Below are 17102 nucleotides of genomic sequence, written 5' to 3'. Positions count from 1 at the left end.
ACAGAACATGTGCAGAGTGTTTTATGGAGTAGCAGTCAGGTATACTTTTGCACAGAGGGGGATGAGAACTTGAATGAGTGATATGCAAGAGAATAGAAGCAGATAGTCGCACTTTCTATTTTAGTTTCCTTTTTTTCTTAGTTCATATGTTCAATTTTAAATGTTTTAATAATTGTAGTTTTAATATTGTATTTTAGAATTTTATATTATGTAAGCCGTCCTGAGCGCTTCCGTGGAAGGACGGGATATAAATGCTTGTAATAAACAAACAAACAAACAAATGGAAAACACAGAAACATTGAGAAATCATCAGAGAAACACTGGCAAAATGTCATGACACATCAAGATCTTGAGTGACAGATACAGAATTTAACAGGTTTCAATGTCTCCTTTTTACAGTCTGAGGTAGGAAATTGCAAGAAGACAATGAGGAGCTGACCCAATATTTGAATATTCAAATAGTCACACTGTATCATTCCCCAGCCCGCTGGGCTCTGCATTTGAGAGGATTTGTCAAGGGGGTGAATCACTGCATGTGAAATGCTGGGCTCCTTTTCCCATAGAAGGAACCTGAATGGAAAAACCCTGCAGACTGGGAGTGCGGGGGAGAGAAAACAGGCATTTTTCTATTCTAAAGCATAAAACTTATAAAGTTAAAAGTCCAGCGCTTTATATTAGCAAAGCAGGAGATTGGTTTTAGATGATGCACTAGCTAAGAAGTAAACAGAAGACAAACTGGGCCAGGCTCTCACTCTTTGCAGAGTGTTCAGGGGATGGGTCACTGCATTCTGCAGTGAAGGAGCAAGTGGGACAGAAACCTCTGATGCTCCTTCAAGGTCTCTCCTGACGATTCCCAGGCCAGCTGAGAGAGCAGGCCCGTTTGGGCAGAGAGGGAAAGATTTTCAGAAGGGGAGAGGGAGCAGGTGCAGGACTAGGTTCTTGACCCAGGAAGGATGTGCTGCCCAACTGAGGGTAGATCCAGCAGCATGACTGAAACTCTGGACATGAGCAGAGGTGTATCTTTTTAGCTTGAGAAAAGGCTATTTAGAGTACACTGTCTTGTTAGCTGTGACGTTTCAATAAAAACCTGCACTGTAAAGGGCTGCCATGAGTTCTGATCCTGGAGAGAGAGGGGTTTAGTTCACAGCAAATGGAGCACTTTGCCTGCTGCTTGATGAGAATGTAACAAACGTGATGGTACGAACATGGTTGTCTGTATTGTTCCAAAAGCCTTTGGTGCAACCTGAAACTTATTTAGCGCCCATTGAGATTAATGTAATTAACACTGCAATCTTATACACATGCACCTGGGAGCAACTCCCACTGAAGGCAATCAAATGCATTTCTGCGGAGACATGTATAGGATTGCACTGCATTTCGAAACATGCAAACTTCAGATTTGGGGGGCTAGACATCGTGCCTTACTTATGCCCGCCCGCTGCAACCTGGCCAAAACTGAGTTTAAAAGAACATGGGTGAGTTTTCAGGTTGAGGGTTTCGGGGAGACGCTACTATTTTCAATAATGGGATGAGCTAGCACTAGATTTCAGCATTACCTCCTATAAGCACTGACAGTGCCCGCGAGAGATTCAAAATGAAGCCGTCTGACTTACGTATATCTATGGGCACTGCAAACCAAATAGTACGCATGCGCACTCTAATTGCCGTCCAGCCTATTCGAAGCCATGACGTCACCCCCGTAGACGGCGGTGACAGCAACGCGTGAGCGTTCCAGATGTAAATCTTTCGGGATCACTTGACCAGGGGAGGGGGAAAGCCAAGGTGAAGTGGAGTTCTACGCATGCGCTGCGTGTCTTTTTTTTTCGTTCCTCTTTCTCCCATCCCCCACTTGGGTGAGGGAAGGTTAGCGGATGACATTTATTTCCATACATGGCACGTGACGGGGTATTTCCTTCCTGATCCCTCCCCCATCTCGTCAGTCGTGCCCTAATTCTACGACCGGAAATCTCTATGGTTAGTGGCATTCCTAGCGCGCTCCGATATGAGCGGAAGTGGCCCCTCCTCTTGGGAGGAGGAGAAGAAAGCGAGCCGTTTTGGCGGGAATTGGAAGGTAATGGGAGGGGGAGAGAAAAGCAGCTGGTGGCGGCCGCCCTGGCTTCGCGCGGAGGAAAGCTGAGGCGGGTGGGTCTCGCTGGGGATGCGCGGACGCTACGGATGAGCTTGGCGCTGGCGATTCTTTCCCTGCCCCTCTGTTAGGCCCTTTCCCAGCTTGGTACCTCCAGATACTCTGTGACACAACTCCTGGAACACTCCCACTCCAGTCAGGTATTCTAGCTGGGGACCCCTGCAAGCCTTAGCCTAGCGCGTCTGGCGGGCACCAGGTTGGGGACGGGAATTCAATGCAATTGGGATGGGTCAGTAGCGTGGCCCATCCTTGCAGTGTAGGCCCATCCTTGTGGCCCTCCAGCTGTTCTGGCCTACAGCTCCCAGCGGACTTAGTCAGTGGTTGAGGGGGAAAGGGAGTCGTGGGCCAAAACATCAGGAGGGCTACAAGTGGCAGTGCAACCCATGGCCTAGGGAGCTTGTAGGCTCTTCCACACTGGAGGCACTCAGGAGGCAGTGGGACATCCCTCTGTCAGCGATGGTTTAACTTGGAAGCCTGCACTGACCAGGGGCCACAACAGAGGGCCTTATGGCCTCTTCTAACTACTATTCCATGATTCTATGGCTCACCCATGCGGGGGAGGGGTGAAGAACTGGCAGCCTCTGCATTTGGGCTGCTTTCTTGCCCTTATGTCTCAGCTCTGACCCTGTACTTGGGGTCTCCAGAGCTGAAGCAGAATGTCAAGGTGATTTTGTTCATCCAAGAACATGATGCTGTTCCTAGAGTCCACTGGTCTGACATGAAAGGGGAGCAAGTTTATGCACTGATACTTCTGCTTTCTGACGTTTTGATTCAACCAGGCTCCAGAGCATGATCTGTGGAAGTCCTCAGAAGGGGACTAGGCAACTTTATGAATGATAAGGCTGTTAATGGCTATCACTTATGGTGGCTATATATGGTTTCTGGTCTCCAGGGTGGTATTTCTCTGAGATGCAGTACAAGGCTGGGCAGGACGAGCAGAAGGGTGTTTTAACACCAATGTCATGTTTGTGGGCTTTTCATTGGGCATTTTAGTTAGCCACTGTGGAAACAGGCTGCTGAGCTTGATAGAGGCTTTGGTCCGATCCAGCACATTTGCTTTTATGTATCTGGTATCTTGAAGATGGGACTGCAGGTGGCGCAGTGGTTTAAATTGCTGTGCTGCTGGGCTGGTTGATTGAAAGGTCGCCGGTTCGAATCTACACAACAGGGTGAGTTTCTGTTGCTCCGTCCCAGCTCCTGCCAACCTTGCAGTTCTAAAGCATCCAAATGCAGGTAGATAAAAAGGTACCACTTCGGTGGGCAGGTAACAGCATTCCGTGCACTTCGGTGTTTAGTCATGCCGGCCCCATGACCACGGAGACTGTCTGCGGACAAACGCTGGCTCCCTCGGCCAGGAAACGGAGATGAGCGCCACCCCCAAGAGTCAGGCATGGCTGGACATAATGTCAAGGGGAAACCTTTACCTTTATCTTGAAGGTATAAGGGTAAGGAGACGTGTGTGTTCTTGGGAGCTGCCGCCTCAAGGCATACAGGGCTGTCTTGAAAGAGAGCCTTGCGTTGTTCGTCCACTTTCTGCCCCAGTGAAAGTGGGGAAAGTGAAAGATGGAGAACATCAGGGATATTTGATGTTGTGTGTGTCACTTCAAGATGTTTGAATGGAAACTGAGAACCGAACTCTTCAGGCTGCAAGCCTGTACTTGATAACAAAACTGGATCTGGCTCTTTATTTCTGTGTTTAAAATGGAAGCAAGATGATCTGTGGGACCAGTAAATTTGAACTGTTGTGAAGTGGTTATATAGCCAAACATTAATTCAATGTAGTTTTGAACTGTAAAAATGGAATTTTGGATATAAAGATTGCTGCTGCTGTGTTAGTTCTGGAGAATGTAATGATAGGTGAAATCCTTGCAGATTTGTGTTCTGAAAATGTGGGTAGTTCTTGTAAGTCGGTTAGGCCAACAACAACAAAACCTCAATGTTTTGCTCTTGATTCTGAAGAAGTCAGTTTTTCTTATGGAATAACACATCTTTTTTTGATCTGTCATGTTTGAAAATAGCTTGTCAATTAGCAACCCTAATCCAATAGGCTTTGTAGTTGGCGTAATTTTAATAGGTGTTTCCTCATGCTCTTGTGCAGTTGCACAGTTGATCAAGGAACTAGGTCTGGTTCTCTTTATGTTCTTACCATCTTCTAAATTGAACAGGGATACTATAAAATAAATCAATGTGCACGTTGTGCTACCCATGATAACCAAAATTGCTCCCCCCCCCCCTTAGTTTGGACTTCATTTTTAGAGGGATGCTTTTTTAGAAAGAAAAAAAAATAAAACAAATGGAAATAAAGGTTCAAAATGGCACACCCTAACAGGAGTATCTAAAAAGCTTGTCTGCATTTCAGGTTAAGACTATTAATATATATAATACAGGATGCAGGTGGCACAGTGGCTTAAACTGCTATGCTGTTGGGCTGGTTGATTGAAAGGTCACTGGTTGAATCTGCACAATGGGATGAGTTCCCGTTGCTCCGTCCCAGCTCCTGCCAGCCTTGCAGTTCGAAAGCATCCAAATGCAGGTAGATAAAAAGGCACCACTTTAGTGGGAAGGAGACTGTCTCTAGACAAACGCTGGCTCCCTCGGCTAGGAAATGGAGATGGGTACCACCCTCTAGAGTCAGACATGACTGGACTGTAATGTCAGTGGGAAACCTTTACCTTATATATAATACAGTCTAATAGCAAATGTAGATGAATGCTCACAAGTTTGTACCTAAAGTGGGGCCACCGGAAATAAGGAAAATATTAAAATGTACAAACTTATTTTTAAACACCAATTATAATGCATTTAATCCCCTTCTCATTCTTTCTTTGCAGGCTGGTGAGAAACAGCAGCAATGCAGGCATTTCTGAAAGGTCCATCTTCAATCAGCACTAAACCCTTACCTACCAAGGAGCGGGGCGCTGCTGCCACTGCAGGAGGCAGTGGGGAGGGGAAGAGGATCAGGCCCATTCCTTGGGTGGAAAAATAGTAAGCATTGGGCTGTGGTTTGGTAGCTGATTGGCATAAGTGCCTAGGGTGAATGCAAGAGATAGAAGTGCTCAAGAGAATGGGGTTATCTGCACTGTAGGAACATCATGAAACATAGGACTCATGGGAAAAGACAGTAATGGTAGGACAAGTCGATGGCAGCAGAAGAGGAGTATAAGGTGGATTGATTCCAAAAAGGAAACTTACAGCCTTGAGTTTACAAGAGATGAGCAGGGCTGCCAAAGACAGGACATTTTAGAGATCACTGGGGTCACCATAAGTAGTTGTAGGTGTCATGTAGCCACAGAGATGCTTTAAGTAATCTCTATGGTTGTAGCCACTAGGTGACCCCACTTCTTATTTGCCTCTTGTGTTGATTTTTGTTGCATTGCTGTAGATCTTCAAATTGAAGGATCTACAACAATTCGAAGACCCTTTTCATTCGCAGTATTGTTGAGCCAAGTAATCCCCATCTTGTAATGATGCATTTGGTTTCTTTTTCCTAACTTGGCATTTGCCCCTATTTCATTTCATTAGTTTTCAGCCCAGCACTACAACCTATCAAGATCACCTTGAATCTTCTTTCTGTCTTCCAGGGCAGTAGCTATCCTACCCAATATCTGCACATTTGATTATTGTTCCCTGTCCTTCCTCATCCGAATCATTAATAAAACTATCAACATTTTGTATTTCTTCTGTGACTATTACAAAGTGATTTTCTATATTGGAGGTGGGCAACATGCACTCTTCAGATGATGATGAATTCCTGATTGTCGTATCCTACTCTTGGTCATGCTGGCTGGGACTGGCAGGGGTAGGAATCTAACAACGTGTCGAGATCCACAAGTTGCCCACTATTGTTTCATGATGAATTATAAAACCATTATAATGCCATTATAGAACACATAGCTGTTTTGTCTCAGACCTATTCTCTGTTAAAAGAAAATAGTGTAAGTAAACATTAAAGTTGCATTAATGGACCTCCAAAGAAGGGAACCAGCTTAAAAGGCTCAGCACACTCATCTATGGCTACTCATACGTCAGAACATAGAAGTTAAATGAGGCTTACTCACAGGGGATTCTACAAAAGCACCCTAAGCTGCCTTTATAAATTTAAAAATATTTTCTGCTGACAATGAAGGAATAAAGGGAAACTTTGTGCATACCACGGAATGATTCTGCAGAATGGGTACCGGTAACCATGATCGCTGTGCTCTGTACCCTTACCATTTTAACTCCATTGAAAGAGTCTGTTCCTGTATCTAAGGAACTGAAAAGAAAACAGCAATTTTGATCAGAAAATATGAGTGAGTAGTACATGTTTAGTACCTTTGGGTTTTTTTTGTCTCTAGCCGCCCAAAATGCATGGATGAAGTTGCATTTCAAGAGGAAGTTGTTGCAGTATTGAAGAAATCCTTACAGGGAGCTGATGTAAGTGCTGTAGTTGTCTTTGTGCTTTGCAGTGTATGCAAGTAAAATTAAAGCTATCCCATGATACAGGAGCACTGGATGATGCATAGTTGCCTTATGAATCATTTATTTGACATACTTCTTACCATAAAGCCTTATTAATAAAATGATGCTTACAGTAATGAGTAAGCAGGTCAGCTTTGTTGGAGTGTTTTGGTGGTCATGTTCTTGTTATAGTTAAAGTGTTACTCAGTCTGAAACAAGCAACTGCAAATGTGTGGTGTAGTGGTTAAGAGCATGGGACTGGGACTCAGACGATCTGGGTTCTAGTCCCTGCTCAGCCATGGAGCCAACTGGGTGACTTTGGGCCAGTCACAGACTCTCAGCCCAACCTACCTCACAGGGTTGTTGTGGGGATAAGATGGAGGAGGAGAATGAGATGTTAGTTGCATTGAGCGCTTTGTAGGAAAAAGGCAGGATATAATTCGAGAAATAAATAAATAAATGTAATTAGTAATACTTGTTAAAAGTTGGACTGACCCAGTACTGTTAAGTGCTGGATGTTGCAAGACTTGATTTTTTAGGGGAAAAAACCCCCAATTGATTTATTTGGGGCAATTTTTTTCTTTAAGGTGAATACATTTTATATTTAGACAGCTAAATGACCTGTGTTAGGGATAGCAGTCACAAGAAATTTAAGGAATTTCCTTTAAAATAACACTAGAATATAATGCTATTGTTTTGTTTGGCTTTGCTTGCTCCTTACCTGTTCCTTGTACCTTTACTTCATGGAAGAGAAGGAAAGGTGGGATGTTTATATAACAGTAATACGTTAATTATGGTAACTAAGCCAAAAGCTACTTTTTTTAGCAACAGAAGAAATGCTGTTATCTTTTTAGAAGGTTGATAATTCAGTGCCTTTTATGACTAATGAAGCTGGCTGAACTGTTCTATTTTGAGTTTAATATTTTAGATGCTTACAGAATCAGATAAGTTTATGGAAACAGTGGTAGGTTGATGGTAATTTTTGCATCAAAATTAGAAATAATGAAATATAGCTTCCATGTTACTTTTTAAGGTGAAAGGTTTAATGTTCATATTTGAAATTACCCCCTGCCCAAAAAAGAGAGTAATACCTGCTTAATCACTCATTGAAAAAACTACTGTCGGCTGAGATTCCAAAAACTACACAGCTAGCCTGAAGGGACTTCAGGATTCCATTTCTTAAAGAGTTTTCCCTTGGCAAATAGCAGAGAGCCAGGGATTCTAGCAAAAGTGGCTTGTGAGATATCAAGCATGTCTGCTTAAAGAAAGGGTCAATGATGCAACTGGACATAACCCTTTTTCTTGGTGCCTTTAGTGCCTGTTTGAACCTTGATCGTTATTGTTTGCTCATTTAAAGCGGATTCTGTGTTGGGGTAGGTACCCTAGTGCCTTCCAGATAGTTTGGATTACAGCTCCCCACCTGTGTTCTGAATATTGAATAGAATATTTTACCATAGTTTACTAATGTCATTAAAGTCAACATTTTGTTGGAACCATGAGTTGTAAATTTCCATTTAACTGTAACCTTCTCATAATCAGAATGGGCTGCTTACAGGTATCATAACCTTCTCATTGGCAAAAGTCAGAAATAGCATGGCTTGGTCATGTTACAGCTGTGCTAAAAATATAGCCATTAAGTTGCAGTCTTATACTTACTTATGAATAAATCCCATTAAACTCAATAGTGCTTACTTCTGAGTAGATATGTAAAGTGCTCAGCTTTAAGTTAAAGGATTAGGACATACTCAAATAATAAGAATGGAGATACCTAGCCATTGCCTCGGCTTTTGTGGCGTTATCCACAAAACTAAGAATTTTTAGGTTTATTGGTGGGAAGGGCTACAGGGACAATAATAGGGAAAACTATTGGACTAATACTTTATACCCATTTAAAGAGATATGAATGAAGGTGAATAGGCGTGGGAGAAAGAGAATTGTGTAGTGCAACAGCAAATAGAAGTTAGAAGGTTGAGTCTGAGAATGGATGCAGCAAAGGTATTATGGGCAAAATGCATCACTGATTTTTTTTAAAAAAAATCCTCCACTGTAATTATTTATGGTCCCTTTCTGCACATACTGTTCTAGATGTCTGGAAGACACAGGGAAATATATATATATATATACACACTGAATGAAATACTATGACCAAGCATTTTAATGTACTGCTATTGCAGCTTCCCAATCTCTTGTTCTATGGCCCACCTGGAACTGGAAAAACATCCACTATTTTGGCAGCAGCCAGAGAACTCTTTGGGTAAGTATAGAATCCAGCACCATTTAGGAAAGTGTCCATTTCAAGTTTTACAGTCCTCTTGTATTTTTAATGACATGAAATGTGTATTTAAAGACATGGCATATTCTAGTTTATGGGCATATCTGGCACTAACTTTCAAAAATAGCTCAGTAAAATGCTTTGTAGCTGTGTTCATAAAGTTTAGGTGGTGGTGAGAGTAGGTTAAAGAGATTAAAGAATAAAAGAAACTTAAATATGTTTATGGATACACATGTGCATGCAATGCCTAGGAAATCATTGTTGACAAACTGTCCCAGGATACATTTAAATCATAAATCATGCACATAATTTAAAGTAGAACTACTAATAACAAAAACTACTAAAATATCTTAAGCCAAGAGGGATATTTAATGAGAGAATAAAGATGTGGATTTTTTGTTTTCACCCAGTAACTGGATGTGTGCCTCTAGGAAAGATTGCTTTCTATTGTGCTATGAGTTATCTGGCCAGGGTTCTTCTAAGTTAAAACATTTTACTCCTTCCTAGAAAACAATCTTCAGATTTGAACTCAAATCTGTAACTGATGACTGGAAATGCTCTGGGTGACTGACAGTGAACAGCAAATTACTGTGAGGCAGTTTCTTAGGGCCTGTTGTATCTAGAGCACCTTTCTGTCTGGATACTCATCTTCATAACATCTCTGAGTGGTATTATGCCACTAAATAGAGAAACGGGAAACTTATTATTTCCTTGGTGGGCTGTGTTGGTTGCAGAGTTGATGCTTTGCCCTAAACTGTCATTCTTATGAAAGAAAATGCTGGGCATAGTATCAGCTGAATAATTTCAACGGTGATAGACTTTGGACTTTCAGTTGAAGGAAGAAAGGGAGAAATTGTTGCTTTTAACTTGAGAAGACTATCTAGAATTCAAATTGTGAAGCATTTAAGTGTGAATCATTGAGAGATGGCTAAATTTCTGTTATGGTAAACAGGCCTGAACTGTTCCGGCAGAGAGTCCTTGAGTTAAATGCCTCTGATGAACGTGGGATACAAGTCATTCGAGAGAAAGTGAAGAGTTTTGCTCAACTAACAGTGTCGGGAAGTCGTTCAGAGTAAGCCTAACGTCATAGTCACCCCTTAGGACTGTATTTCTCTGTTTCAGTATTATATGGCTTAGGTTTGTAATACTAAAATAAGCTGTGAGTCAGCACTGCACGAAGGGTTTCAGGCTCAAATGCATGCCACAATGAGTCACTGGAGCATAACTACTTTCTGGGAGAGTGTATCCTTCACCAGCTGCACATACATTGCACTGAAGTCCCTGATAGGACATGTATGAAACTTTTTAAAACTTCTGTAATGCTGATTGGACGTCTATTGCACTGTTAGTAATTCAGTCATTGATGTATGAACAACTTCATAGTCATGGCTTTTAATACCAGATAACTTATATCCTGTCTGCCTGTTGATCAGAGTGAGCTAAAAAGCTTATGAGATGAAGACATAAAATATTAAAGTTGTGCTTAGGAAAAAACCTAAGAGTTGGGGGAGAAAATATGTTTGCATTTTTTCAGGATAGATGAAAAGCAGCCAGAAAGGAGAAAAGTTGTTGGGGTTTTATTTTGTCTTAGAGCAGGGGTGGGGAACCTCAGATCGATGGGCCAAATTGGGTCCTTTGAACTTTGCAGATGGTCATATACCTTCCTCTGGTCCCAGTCCTTTTCCCACCATCACCCATTGGTCAGTGGTTTCTTGTATCTTGTGGCCATTTTGTCCTATTCTAAAAGTTTGAATTTTCTATTGCAAGGCTTGCAGTAAGAGCTTTAAACTGGCAAGCATAAATAGTAAATGCATTGGGACATGGCAAACTTACAAGGGTAAAAGCTTCCCTCTTAACCTGTCAGGGTCTATATGAACCTTTCCAAATATAAGTAGGGGAGTTATTGGTACTTGCTCCTGCCCTTAATTACGGAACAAAAAGGTTAGCGTCATCCCCCAAAAAGGATTAGGACTGCATGAGACAGTTGCTGGCTTTAAATATTTTGAATACAGATACCCATGAGAGGTAAACAAAAATGTGGCTGAACTCAAGTGTCCATTCTGAACATCAGCAGCTTTGTTTCCCAGCTCTAATCTAGGAATTTGAAGCATCTATGGATCACTTTCTGAGCAATGTTTATATGCTAGCCTTTTTTCTTTGACCAGCATATGTTGCCAGAAACAAAACTTGTACTTGTACCAGATTGTTAATACATGTTTTGGTGATGGATGTGTTTTTAGTGGAAAGCCGTGCCCCCCTTTTAAGATTATAATCTTGGATGAAGCAGATTCTATGACCTCAGCAGCCCAGGCAGCTTTAAGGCGGACCATGGAGAGAGAATCCAAAACAACACGTTTCTGCCTTATCTGTAATTACATCAGCCGGTATGTATGGATTTTGCCATGCACACTTACTGTTAATTGTAAACATTTTATTATCCCACTCTTCTTTACAAATTTCCTTCCTAAAAATCCCAAGATTAAGATTGTATTTTTATAGTTGATTGAATCCCCCATGTTTGTATGCTAATTAACTACATGTATTACAGGTGGGTGGGAATGAAAGCTGTTTTATTCTGTTCTGTAGAAACTAGAGGGGATGGATTTCTTCTCATGTTTCCTTCCTCCCTTTGTCAGGATAATTGAACCCATAACATCCCGATGCTCTAAATTTCGTTTCAAGCCTCTTTCAGACAAAATCCAACAGCAGAGACTTCTAGACATTGCTGAAAAGGAGAATGTGGCAGTCAGCAGTGAGGTAGCTTTTCTTAATCAATCCAGAGATGTTCTGAAAAGAGAGATATGTTGCTTGGTGCCTTTTTTTGGTCACTACTGAACTATGTTTATGGTATAACCATTATTCAGAGAAGGGTAGTAGCTGCAGCAGATAGGTAAAAAAGCAGCATGTAAGCATTGTAAGAGTTTCTGTGCTGGTCACTGATGGATAGCCTTCCTGATGAGTGAGCCTCAAGGTAAGTCCCGAGGACAGAGTAGTGCCATTCCAGAGAGCAGTGCTGTACACATGCAGTTATCCCCTTCAGTGGCCTTACTAGTTCACTGTGCTAGCAAACTGGCTGCAGTGCAGTGCCAGTGAGAGAGACTAGAGTAGGCCGGGCACTGTACCATATCCGGGCCTGTGTGCCCTTATGCTATGCTGCTGTTTAGGAGTGCTGCAGACCCTTGCTGCCAGTGTAGCAAGCTACCAACCTAATATGTGGTACCTTCGGGGTACATGGTACTTCACAGCAGGAGGAAACTTACAATACGGTTTCAATAACCACTTAAGAATGCTTGTAAGGAAAAGTAACGCGAGTGGCAAGTCTACAATTCATCTACTGGTTGAGACATGCACTTTTAAAAATAGATAACATTTATTAAATGCATTCAACTCAGATTGCAATTGAAAAGGAAACCTTGGAATGTTTTTTCTTAAACGTAATTTTATGTGGGGCAGCACTCTGTTCTCCCACCTTTGGTGTTATCCTTTTTAGTCAATTAGATAAAAAATTTGCTATAAAAACATGAAGGTGAGCTCTTCAGAAAAAGTTATTCAGTGTTCTTCTCTGCTGGGTATTACTTACTTTGGTTTTCTTATAAATATTTCTTATTTTTCATAGGTAGTATCTTATCTTGTTCATGCATCGGAAGGAGACTTGAGAAAAGCAATCACACTTCTTCAAAGTGCTACACGGCTAACAGGCGGAAAAGAGGTCACTGAGAAAATTGTTACTGAAATTGCAGGGGTGAGTCTAGCTCTTTTATTTAAATTGATTTATTATGTGCCTGCTATTAGAAAAATGATAATATAAGCCATCAGTTTTTCTTGAAAACTATGCTTTCAGCAGTGACAAGTTTATCTTCTATGATTTGACCACACTAATAATTTATTTGAGGGTACAGAATTAAGCATAGAAACTCTCTGTTCTCTGATTCAAAAGGGAAATGATCTAAGTAGTTATCTTGCATCCATCCTGCATAGTTTCCTGGTCTGACTGACTTGGCTTCTTAGATGTTCCTTATGAGGGAGAGCCTTCTTCATCCATCAGAATAATATGTGCCCTATACCTCTACGGAGCAGTTGTGGGGTGGCCTAAAAGCCATTTTGTGAGCTCGCCTGTGGTATAGTAACTTGCAATATTAGCAGATCGATTAGGCATGCAAAATAATCAAAGAGGTAATTCACCTATTATTACAAAAGGGTTATTTAAGTATTTAGTGATATCTGTGCTGGTGATCCTTGATATGGAATTATGACTAGCATAGTTTGACTAGCATAATTAATCTTGAAAGTAAGACTGCATTCATTGTGAAGGCAGGATCAAACAAGCTGTACTTTCTATTGTCCAATGAACATCTATGGGTTTTTTTAATGTATGTGATTTATATCTTCTGTAAATGCCCAGAGAACTTTGGCTATTGGGTATCATGGAAATATAAATTATAATTATTAATATTAATATATGCAATGTTTTAGAAGCTTGTATATTCTTAAAAGTAGTTTGATCCAAGAAAGGTTCATAATATACATAAGAGAAATCAGTGCCATTGTGAAAGTACTCTCCTTCCAGTGCAAAGGGGTGGTTAAAACATAAATCCTTCCTGAACCAATTTCATGGATTTGTGTATGTTAATTGCCCTCTTGTAGCCATGAAATATAAAAAGCAGTTGAGTATCAATTGTGAGGGGTGGGAGGAATGAAAAAACAGAGCATGGCACAAAGGAATTGGTCTGTCTGTTCCCGATTGTGTATGGAGGGTGAAAGTTAAAAATTGAAAGATGTATGCTGTGATGGTCTGTGGGGTCCACTCCTGTAATTCAGAACCCTATAAGCTTTTAAGGTGCCTCACTCCTTTTTAGAGTCAACAAATCTTGTGCAAGGATAAAAATAGCATTTCCACAAGTGGTAGGAGCTTTGTGCTAGTAGGTGACATCACTGGGTACAACCCAGGATATTCTGGTTATGGAATTTGATATTTTTGCCTGCATGTCTCCACTTTCCTGAAATCTCACTAAAGTAAAATATGTATCTTGGTACATCGTGATATGGAAAAATAAATGTGTTATGGTCTTACAATTTTGTATTCCAGATTGTCCCTAAAGAAATTTTGGATGGACTATTAACTGCCTGTCAGAGTGGTTCATTTGACAAACTGGAAGCTGTAACAAAGGTAGCTTGCTTAAGATTTTAAACATGAGGGTCTGGACTTTTTAAGTGCTCCTTCTCTTTATGTATTGGTAGTTGCACATACTATGAAAGAAAGTGATGGTAGTTATGTAAGCGCACTGAAACTAAAACCTGCTTGCCTTTAAGCCAATCAGGGTGCAAATGTAACATGAACTCCCTGACATTTACCAGTCCTGTGACCTTAGGCAGGAAAGCATTCCTAAAAGGGAGAAATGGGACTTAAGCTTACAGATGTCCATTACCTTTTACAGAGGTAAAATTGTACGGTTCATTTTATACAGTAAGAATTTATTCTCCTAAGTTGTTATCTAAGTTGACTTATAGTCAGGGCTTGATTAGTATTAAGTGTCTGCATATTATTTGAATAATTCAACATGACAGGTGCTGAAATTATATGAAAACCGTGTGTGTGGTGCTTTATACTTCTCTCAAGTCTCTCTTCCACCAACACCTGTCTCCTGGTCTACCTTTAAGTGATGATCAAGGGATACAGCAGACAGACATAGAGGAATAGGTTTTGGCCGGTGTGCCTGGGATTAATTTATACAACCTCAGGCTCCTTCAACAATTCCTTCTCCCCACTAAGCCAGAAGAGCACTCCACTTGGTGTCAGTATCATCTCTGTTTCTCCCTCTATATAACCTAGCTGGTCTGCCAGGGTCTTTCTAGCTCCTCTGTTCTGATGTAGAATCTGTTCAGTCTGAGTTAGGTCTGAATATTCAGCCCTTTCACTTGCTCCCCTATCCATGCTCGCTCGCCCGCCCGCCCTCTCTCTCGGAGCAGGAGCGCATGTGTGTGCTCTGACATTGCCTGGGGTATTACACAAAATATTAGGTATGTGACATCAAGCTGTAGAGTCTATCTCAAGAACATTTCTCTTTTGCTTTTAAGTGAAACTGGGAAAATGTTTTGATTAAAATTTTGGCAGGATCACTAGAGGTCAAAATTACTTTGAGGGTAGAGCAAGCTCCTCAGTTCTGTGTTAGAATGTTGAGTATCATATTCCTACTAATAAGAGGGATGCATTAAATACATTGTGAAGGATAAATCAGGCATTTTATTAGTAGATTGAATCTTTTTAGTTCTTTGACAACACAGATCATTGAAAAGCAGCAAGCAGGTGACACAAACATTTGCACAGGTGTTCTAGAATTCTCAGTAAGGGAACTGGCATCTGATTAACTTACAGGACTCTCTAAGCTAATTACCTGAGTTGTGTTTCAAAGCTCTTAGACAATGGAACAATACTGGCATACAGCAATACAAGATAGACCCCTGCTGTCTGAGCTGACAGGTAATCCTTTGAGTATTAGACAAATCCCATTTAAGCGACCTTTTGCTTATATTTTGCAATATCATTCCCTATTTCAAGAAACCTTGCCATAGTAGACCTTATGAGACATTGTAGTTATTCAATGATAAGCTAAACTTATCACCTGCCTTTCTGCTATTTAAGGCACTTTCACTTTGAACAGTGTTCATAGTTGATGTTGGTAAAAACATCTTTTTTTAGAACTTAATGCTGGCTACTTTCAAGATTTGCTTTTGCTTGTATCTAGAATCTGATCAATGAAGGCTATGCAGCTACTCAACTTATAAGCCAGCTTCATGATATCATTATTGAGAGAGAGGATCTTGGTGACAACCAGAAATCTGTCATTGTAGAGAAACTTGCTGTAAGTCTTGATTATGTGTATTGCACTTGTCTTTTTAGTGGTTAATTAAGCATGCAGGGTTAACATTTAAAATGTGCATTTGCTTGTGGGAGGTTTTGTTTTAGAGGAAGTCGGAAATCTTTTATAGATTTTTTTCATATTGTATTCTTGGCCCTTCATGAGGAATTATACTAATAATAGTTCTCAGTGACTTGGTTTGCACATAAAGAATCTTGACTTAATTAGCACTAGTTTGTTAAATCCTGGATTAAGTACAGAACTTGAACTGTGGGTTAACTATGGGGTGCTAACTCCAAACATTGCACAAAGAGAACCCATGGTTTACTGTTGGGTTGTGAGCAGGGAAGTGGGGGTTATACCATGGGTTGTCATTATGAGATAATCTAGCCCCTTTACTTCTGTAAATTTATTTGTGAAATACCAAATCATATTCTTGATTAGACTTTCCCTACCTTGAGAATTTTTGATGTATATTACTGAGAGGTGTGTAAGAGACTTGTAACAATTCTGCTTTTTTATCTTTCATTGCATGGTATAGGTATCAGTGGAAAACCTTGACTTTCTTGGGGCTTTTTTTGCAGGAGGTGGACAAGTGCTTGGCAGATGGTTCTGATGAGTTCTTGCAATTGATTAGCCTCTGTGCCGTAATGATGCAGCAGTTAATTCAAAATAGCTAACTGGATTCGGAAACTGCTTTTGACAGCTTCAAATGGAACTTGGTGTACCTTTATTTTTATGCAGTTCTGTCATACAAGCTATTTGTGTATTTTTTGTAATAAAATGCAACTAAGGTAAGTGTAGTGGTTGACTTCCATACTGTAAAATTGTATTTCACTGATGTACCACTAGTCTTGTCTACCCTGGGGCTCTCCAGGTTTGATAGGTTATTATAACCCATCATGTCTGTCTGGACAGCAGCAGGGAAGACTGCCATACCCAGTTCCTGTAGCTTGAAAAATGAATCTAGGAATCTAGTAATTCTTGTACTTCACCCTCATTGTATTACCATTTTGTATTACACTAGCACTGAGACCCAGTGGATATCCCTTCCATTTAACTTAGCTTCTAGTGTTATACGAGGTATTAGTATGCCTGTCTAGAACTGTGTAGAGGTCGGTTATTCTGCGTTTACTTTCTTGTAAAAACTTGCAGTTTTGGTTAAAGGATTGATAGATTTTCCATTGTGAAAGGAGAATTCCACTTTGCCTTTTGGGAACAGCTTGCCCCTCCACTAATGCTCTGGAGCATCGCAAAATAAGCATGCAGAACTGCCTCCCCGCAACTCCTGTTCTGATTTGATGGGAGGGCTAGTTCACTGAAATTGTCCATTGGCCCCTTGGGGCCCACCTTAGCTTCCCTGGGTGAAGGTAAGGAAAGGCAGGCA

At 40.9% G+C, this 17102-nt stretch overlaps 1 protein-coding gene across 2 annotated transcripts; it reads left to right on the top strand.

Annotated features, from left to right (window-relative positions):
- Positions 1-1760: 1760 nt before the first annotated feature.
- Positions 1761-16513, top strand: RFC4 (replication factor C subunit 4). 2 transcript variants are annotated; one of them, XM_044434459.1, is made up of 11 exons: positions 1761-1782; positions 4978-5131; positions 6484-6562; positions 8761-8840; positions 9811-9930; positions 11099-11242; positions 11495-11615; positions 12475-12600; positions 13945-14025; positions 15602-15718; positions 16300-16513. In XM_044434459.1, exons 2-11 carry the CDS (start codon positions 4998-5000, stop codon positions 16393-16395), a joined length of 1098 nt encoding a protein of 365 aa, XP_044290394.1. In that variant the 5' UTR covers positions 1761-1782; positions 4978-4997; the 3' UTR covers positions 16396-16513. The 2 variants fall into 2 exon arrangements, with proteins under 2 accessions (XP_044290394.1, XP_044290395.1); XM_044434460.1 differs by lacking the exon at positions 1761-1782 and adding an exon at positions 2004-2071.
- The last annotated feature ends 589 nt before the right edge of the window (positions 16514-17102 follow it).

This window comes from Varanus komodoensis, unplaced genomic scaffold, assembly GCF_004798865.1.
Source record: "Varanus komodoensis strain SLA01 unplaced genomic scaffold, ASM479886v1 scaffold28, whole genome shotgun sequence".
Classification (NCBI taxonomy): domain Eukaryota; kingdom Metazoa; phylum Chordata; class Lepidosauria; order Squamata; family Varanidae; genus Varanus; species Varanus komodoensis.
Note: the sequence above shows the minus strand (reverse complement) of the source record. Positions and strands in the feature narration are given on the sequence as shown.

Coding starts and splice junctions, on each gene's coding strand:
- RFC4 (XM_044434459.1), top strand. CDS start 4,998: ATGCAGGCATTTCTGAAAGGTCCATCTTCAATCAGCACTAAACCCTTA. Junction 5,132..6,483: donor ATTCCTTGGGTGGAAAAATA/GTAAGCATTGGG, acceptor TTTTGTCTCTAG/CCGCCCAAAATGCATGGATG. Junction 6,563..8,760: donor AATCCTTACAGGGAGCTGAT/GTAAGTGCTGTA, acceptor CTGCTATTGCAG/CTTCCCAATCTCTTGTTCTA.